The sequence below is a fragment of the Brachyhypopomus gauderio genome, chromosome 21 (genome assembly GCF_052324685.1).
Source record: "Brachyhypopomus gauderio isolate BG-103 chromosome 21, BGAUD_0.2, whole genome shotgun sequence".
Lineage (NCBI taxonomy): Eukaryota > Metazoa > Chordata > Actinopteri > Gymnotiformes > Hypopomidae > Brachyhypopomus > Brachyhypopomus gauderio.
In genome coordinates, this window is record NC_135231.1 from 6576526 (window position 1) to 6584025 (window position 7500).

Sequence of the window (7500 nt, forward strand, 5' to 3'; positions counted from 1 at the left end):
CATCTCCAGTATCAGGGAAGCTGCAATTTGAAGCCGTACACACTTCATTAAGGAGCTAAAGACATCTAAGATGGTCTTAAACCTCCTCTTCAATCACTGCAGTCACAAGGGAAGATGGAATTAATCTTTATTAATGCTTTTTAAAATACATGTATATAATACAGACATACTTATATAATAATACATACTTGCATTTTATGTCCATGTCCAACCTCTAAATATGCATAATAATATTAAATGATACATTTTCCTATGATCGTAAGAGCTGTTCTTTAAGGACTACTAAAGACCACTAATACATGCAGGTAGTACTAGTACTACACTAGTAAGGGTCATTTCCTCCTGGACACAGGGTCGGCATACTCTTGGACTAAATCACAATGTTAGTGGGTGTTTTACTTTTAGGACCAAATTAAGCTTAATCTGTGTCTGAAGAACCAGGCGTTTGTGTCCGTCCTAAAGGGACTTCCTCCGCACGCCTCAAAACCAAGCGTGTGTGTGACGTGGGCTGTAACGTTGTTCTCTCTGCCCTCCCTCCCTCCCTCAGCGCTGAAGAGTGTGCCCTTCACGGCACGCACGGCCAAGCGGGGCTCGCGTTTCTTCTGCGACACCAACCTGTACGACGAGTCCAACTGCTAGCCCCCCTCCCAGCTCCCTCACACAAACTAGTTCCACCGCCACAGGTTGTCCAGTTTCGTTTTGCCCCCCCCCCCCGACTCTGCATGCCACGAGGACGCGTGCACGAACTACTCGTTACTCCGCACGGCACCACTTCTTTACTAACCCGTGGTTTTCGCGTATCGATGCTGATCTGTGGTCAGTTGTTGCTCGTCATGTTCGGAGTGCGCCGAATTAAAAGGGACCGGGATGAACTGATCCTGGAGCAGCAGTCTGAGATGGTGGATGCATGCGAGCTCTTCAGGAGTGTGGGGATCTGGCTCTCCCACAGGCTGGATCCTTGGGCAGCATAAGGAGTAGCACAGCCTCTCTCAAGGAGCTCTGGCACACAGACCGCAGTGTTACCTCTGACATCACACTGTTTACATTTATTAATAACTATAACAAATAATAATAATAAAAATAAACAATAATAATAACAACTATAACAAAGTCTTTTAAGAAAATTAGAAGCATTTGTGATTATTTACAATTCCTTGCAGAAGGAGTATCAGATCTGGGCTACTTAAGTTAAAAAAGCTACTTAAGTTGTGTTTTTTTCTACACAGATGTTCACCCAACACTTTAATCATATGGATGAACATCTGTTCATTGGTTCAGAATTTATGTTAAACCTCAAGTGTCCTAGAACCAGTGGAGCAGGGTCACGTTTGCCATGGGTCACTCCTTGAGGTTGGGACGGTGCAACTGTCCTTATGACATTACAATTCACCATTTTGAACTTTTCTAACATGCTAGTTTTATTCTCCCCCCCCTCTCCTGTCTGATGGTTTCTCCTGCCTTTCCAGCAGAGCAGAGGATTGAGCTGAGTAGATATGGGCCTTTACTAAACCGAGGGTAAGCGGGGGAGCACGGGGGACGCACCTTGCTTTGCTCCCGTCTGCCATGTTGCCCACGGTGCAGCTCCTGCTGCACCCCAGAGACAGACCTGCTTTGCGGCTTACGTTGTTCAGTATGTCTGTATTTGAAAGGCCTGTTTTGGACGCTTGAATAAGGTGTTCGCTCAGTCGCTTTGCATATGGCTAAATATCAACACTCGTGCATAGCAGTGGAAATGTGTATGCGCACAAGCTGTTTATGATATGTTTGCTTTCTCCTGAGGGAAAGTCCAGGTTAATCACACGTGCGCTAGAAGCCGTCTGCAACCGAGGCTTTAAGCTCAGAGCTTAGAAAATTGAGAAAATATTTTGCCATGCTAGAGGGGTGACGACATTGAGTGTTTAGAAGGGATAGGCAAGCCCCTTGTCCCTGGTCACGTCTGTCCCTGTCGTGTGAGCACTGTGATTGGCTAACACATCTGCCATGTCTGCGCTGTTATATTGCTCATGACTGGCCTGCATGCAAACCTTTGGTGTTCAGCAAGTTCTGCAGAGGACTTTGATAGGTGTGGTTCCCCTTTAAAAGTAGCATTTTAGAGCAGAGATGTTTCTAGGTTTTATTTCACCGTTTTTGGAAGCCTCCTAAGACCTTGCTGATCACTTCATCTGCCATTTCGAACATTTTATATCTCAAAAAAAGACCTGCACGTAGATATTTTCTGCTTCCTCTATGTGATTGCAGTCTTCTGTGTCAGAGCTGACGGCTTGAAGCAATGAAGGTTTGTGGGAAGAGATCATTCCCATATTACAACAGCCTCTTAGAGAGAACATTATAAATCATGCAGGGAACTATGATTGTACACTGTAATTGAAAGTGTGAGCATGGAGTCTTTGCTGCAGGCTTTGTGGTCCCGGTTACCCAGAATGCCCCCTGTGCTAACTCGTGTCACTTCCTCTCTCACAGATCTCCGGAGCCAGCCCTTCCTGCGAGCTGACGCGGTGATCCGAAATGGGTGGAAACGGCCCTAAGGACCACTCCCACCCTCTCCTAGCCCCCCCTGTCTTTGACGTGGCGCCTCCCTGCGACTTACAGTGACTGAGTGTAGGCCAGGACCAAACCAAATATTTAAAGTGCAGGGGAGTCCTTATTTATTCATGAAAATTCTTGTGAGTGCCACACTGGACGCTCTCACTCAACAAGTGTAAAAGCCCAGACACTGACCTACCAGCTTTTCCTCAGGCATGCACAAGGACACCACACACACACACACACACGAAAATCCCAAAGATGTGTGTGCTAGAGAATTGTGAAAAGGAAAGCGGCACTTACCGGAGCGCTGTGGGAGGAAGACGAGCTGCCGTCACACTCGTGACCTTCATGACCCTGGAGAGCCAGCCAGGGTGCGGACCTCCTGTTAACACGGGGCTTCCTCACCGTGCAAATGAACTGGCACGCACGGAGGGTCCTGACGCCACTCCAACAAGAGCTTTGACTTCCTTTCATGTCTTTATAGTAAATTACACTAGCAGAAGACTGTTGACAGTGTTGGGAGATACTGGGAAAAGCTAGTCAGGCCAAACCTCTGATCGTGTTTGGATTTTTGAAGTACCTTTTTATTGAGACAGTATTATTTGCTTAAATATTTAGCCAATGTATATGCAATGGTTTTTAATATCTTTTTTTTTGTGTTGAGGATATAACATCCACTTAAAATCTGTAAATAGACAACTATACAATTTGCAGTGCATTGTAAGAATAACTTTTATGTTATTGCTGTTCAGGCCATTATACTGTAATATTTGTCTTGTAATATGTGCCTTGTATTAACAGTGCCCTGTAAACTGTGGAAGCAGAAAGCTAACCTTTTATATTAAGCCAACATGGGTTGTAACTGTACATATAGCATATTTTAATGATACTTGCATAACCTTTGATGATAAAAGTGCTCAATTGCTCCTGAACGAACCCCTCAGCCAGGTGACGGAGACTATAAACATGCAGATGCATTTTCTGTGTGTGTGGGGGGAGATAAAAAAAAAAAAGAATATGAAATATATACAAGTGTAAATGCCAAAATGGCGACTACATCAAATTGGTAAAATGCTACGTTCTCTGTACATTGATTGAGGAGTGGCCCCCGGGTCCACTGGAGGTTTATTTGTGGAAAAAACTTAAAAATGGTCGTCACTGTTGTATACTTTTATACTGGGAGCCCTGACAGGTTCTGTTGATGGTGGTTTACCTTGCACTAGCTATCAAAAAGCCAAACGATTGTGGCCATGAGACACATCATTAGATGCCATAAAAGGATACTCATTCCTGTGATAGCACACTACAGATTGCCTTTATGTTTCAGAAGGAAATTATATTCAAACACTAGGCTTTTGGGAGTTTTTACACATTCCCTCAAATTATGTACGTTTGTTCTACAAAATTTTGTACTATGAGGTTACTGTGGTCTGCCAAAGAAATGGTCAGGCAGGAGACCACTGCACCCACGACTGATAGCTGCATTTGTGAAAAGAAGCACAAATAAAATCAGAATGTATTGGACTGTGATCATTTCTGTCTCTGTGGAAATTCACTGTTGGCAATATTTTATTAGGAGAGACAAAGAACAAGGAGGCATTTCATTAGGAGGATAAATACCCAGAAATAAATTTCAAGGAGATTACGACCCTGCAAGAATCCCTTTAGGAGGATAAATACCCAGGAGGCATTTCATCAGGGGGATTAAATACCAAGCGGGCATTTCATTAGGGGGATTAAATACCCAGGAGGCATTTCATCAGGGGGATTAAATACCAAGCGGGCATTTCATTAGGGGGATTAAAGACCCAGGAGGCATTTAATCGGGGATTAAATACCAAGCGGGCATTTCATCAGGGGGATTAAATACCAAGCGGGCATTTCATTAGGGGGATTAAATACCAAGCGGGCATTTCATCAGGGGGATTAAATACCAAGCGGGCATTTCATCAGGGAGATTAATATCAAGCATGCATTTCTAGGTGTTTTTAACAGATGCAACTAGGACTCTACCCCCTGGAGTGCAGCGATAACATTTCTGTTCCTTTCTGGTCTTCATAGCGTCACTCTTTGAGATGGAGGTTGAGGATCAGGGCACAGAGGCAGCAACCACGGTGCTTTTCTGTACACACCAATTTTATTTCGTAATTATAAGATCTGTTAATTTCTGTAGTTTATGAATTTCTCCAGCAAAAAAATAGTGAACCATTCCTCTCCAAAAGAAGTGTAGAGGCACCATGCAGTTCTACTAGAAAAAGCAGTTTAATTATTCTGTAGATATAAAAGGAAAAACAGAATGAACCAGATGAACAGGAGTGCAGAAATGGCTGCAGGGCTGTGGGAGAGCAGTTGTGGTTTATGACTATTTAAAATCAATAAGTCTGATGGTAATAACGAATCACATGGCATGTTGAGATCACTACGTCAGGTGGACACTGTGGAGTGAACACTGAGGAGGATGAGATCAGGACAGGGTGGACACCGTGGGTGTGGTGATCAGAACAACAGGGTGGACACCGTGGGTGTGGTGATCAGGACAACATGTGGACACCGTGGGTGTGGTGATCAGGACAAGAGGTGGACACCGTGAACGTGAGCATTTCAGCTTACATGCAGTGGCCTGCAGCAGACGTGGCTGGTCCCCTCCACGAGAGGCCGCGGGACTCGAGGCACATTTAACATGACGAGAGCTTCTCTGGGGATCACACACACACACACACACACACACACACACACGACGGTAGCACTAGCAGCACGGCAGTTGAGCAGGAGGGCATCGCCAAAGTACAGAGACCAAACACACTCGCATGCGCACACACAAACATGCTTACAGACAGGCACACACACCAGAATGCACTTACACTGAGCTTTAAAATCAAATTTATAGGACATCACACTATAAAAAAATAAAAAAAAACATTATGTTCCTGTTGAAGTGGTATGCAAACGTTCTCCCTTGAAATCCAGCTGAGCGAAAGACAAAACGTATCAACCTCCCTTTCTTCATTCCTCCACGTGATCCCAGACGTCCTGGAAGACACGTCTTCAGGGGGACAACTGGACACTGTTCAGTACACTTATCAGACTATCTACTTCCTTTGGACATCTCGACTGTTGGTATTTTACATACACACAAAAATACAACCCTGAAAACAATTTTGGAATGTTCACTTGAAATCTTCACTTCAACTGTTCATCAGATGATTCCATAATTAACAGCCATCAACCCATTTATGAAATTATTGTGTCTTGGTGGACATCTCCATAGTCCATAAATCATAAACATACTGCTGTGTATCTGCACGTGTTCCTGGGTACATTTTTCAAGACACTTGTTAAAATGATGTATATATGTAAATATATATAAAATCAATCTGTGCAAGGAGTAAGACATTATAAACCTAGCTTACACACACACACACACACACACACACACATGCACGCACACATACACACACGCGCACGCACGCACGCACACACACCTCCTCCAGCAGTACCGATACACATACAGGGACATGGACTGATCTGGCATCAGTACCGTGGCTTGGCCATGACCCCGCCCCTCCTCTCCCTTACTGGTTCACTGATGACAACAACAACAAAATAAACTTGGCTATTTCCTTTTCCTATAGAACAATGTATCCTATACATTTAATACAAAAAAGTCAAAGTTACTGTTGTCGGCATCTCATTTAGCACAGAGGTAGAGGCTACGATGGTGGGCAGGGACACAAAGTTGCTAGGTGAGTAATGGTTAAAAAAAAACCCCCAAAAACAACAGAAAAAAGGTATAGAAAAATGTTTTCTTTTTGACTGGAAGGATTTCTCAAAGAATAAAATATAATACTGCAATCACATACAAAAGTAGTCCTTCATTTTTTTGTGGGTTTTGTTTTTTTGTTTGTTTTTTTACATTTTGTACAGTGTTCTCTTGTTGCTTTTCTTCCAATGTGTAATGGCGTGGGAGGGACAGTGGGCGGAGCCTATGGCTGGGCGGAGCTGGGGGCGGGTCTATGCCAGCGGGTCGCTCATGTCCTCGTCCCCCGCAGACAGCAGCTCCTTCTTCTCGTCCGTGCTGGCCAAGGAGTTGCGGCTGTTGTGGGCCCCCATGTAGAGTGTGGCGTACACCGGGTTGGTGAAGTTGGTGGGCTGGGGAGGAGACACACACGTGCAGAGGTCAGAGGTCAGGGAGGGTCACACACTGCTGTGATCACCTGCTAGGAAACACTGAGATAGCGTCGCTAACTGCTGATGGAGACAGACGCTCAATAAATGGGAAGATGGTTACCACCCTTCAGAAATCAGAGTGAAGCTATTACATCAACTTTATTGCATTTGTTCTGTACAAAGGTGGACATATAAATCACATTTGATAATGAAAGTATGTTGGCACTGAATATGTCTCGTCCACCAGCCCTGCACATCTTTCAGTTATTTGAACTTTCACCTGTGCATTTAAAGTGGCTCGTCCTGGTCAATGCCATCACAAACAGACATGCAGTTATTCATGGTGCAATGACTATGGTGGAGAAGGTCCAGTGATGGCTCATCTCCTCATGTGGGGTGAGATGTTCACCTTGTCTGGGTCCAAGGCGAAGTCAGAGTCCAGCAGCTCCCCGGCGTCGTCATCCGGCTCGCCCTCGTAGATCTTATACGCAGGGTTCCCGATCTCCACATTCATGGCCCCATTGGTCATTCTCTGGTGCTGGAAGCCCTTCGCGCTGTGGACACACACGCACAGAGGCGTCAGGCCCGGTTTAAAATGGCGGAGCTGCACGATCTCAGCAGACAGGTCCAGCCACTCAGACACAGACGGCCGGCGTCCGATACACATCATGAATCTCTGATCACAGATGCACAGAAAGGCGCACACATACACACACACACACACACACAGGCACACACACAGGCACACACACGTGAGAAACCAGGGCCCTTTGGAGGAGCATCCAATAGCTTTCGAGCGAACATCGC

The 7500-nt window shown here is 45.1% G+C and overlaps 2 protein-coding genes across 6 annotated transcripts in view; one reads left to right on the forward strand and one right to left on the reverse strand.

Moving 5' to 3' along the window:
- The window catches only part of fmnl3 (formin-like 3), a 33630-nt gene extending 29574 nt beyond the window's left edge, over positions 1-4056 (forward strand). For 2 of the 5 annotated variants that reach the window (XM_076984266.1, XM_076984262.1), the window contains 2 exons: positions 548-683; positions 2461-4056. In XM_076984266.1, the coding sequence (XP_076840381.1) occupies positions 548-639 (92 nt within the window). In that variant the 3' untranslated portion in view covers positions 640-683; positions 2461-4056. Of the gene's footprint in view, positions 1-547; positions 684-1466; positions 1516-2460 lie in introns of all 5 variants that reach the window. The other 3 variants (XM_076984263.1, XM_076984264.1, XM_076984265.1) reach the window with 3 other exon arrangements.
- A 1333-nt stretch (positions 4057-5389) lies between these two features.
- Positions 5390-7500, reverse strand: part of lrp1ab (low density lipoprotein receptor-related protein 1Ab) — an 83853-nt gene continuing 81742 nt past the window's right edge. Inside the window, exons 88-89 of the mRNA XM_076984098.1 lie at positions 7103-7247; positions 5390-6675 (exon numbers count right to left, since the gene is read on the reverse strand). Coding sequence (XP_076840213.1) covers positions 6538-6675; positions 7103-7247 — 283 coding nt within the window. The 3' untranslated portion in view covers positions 5390-6537. The remainder of the gene's footprint in view (positions 6676-7102; positions 7248-7500) is intronic.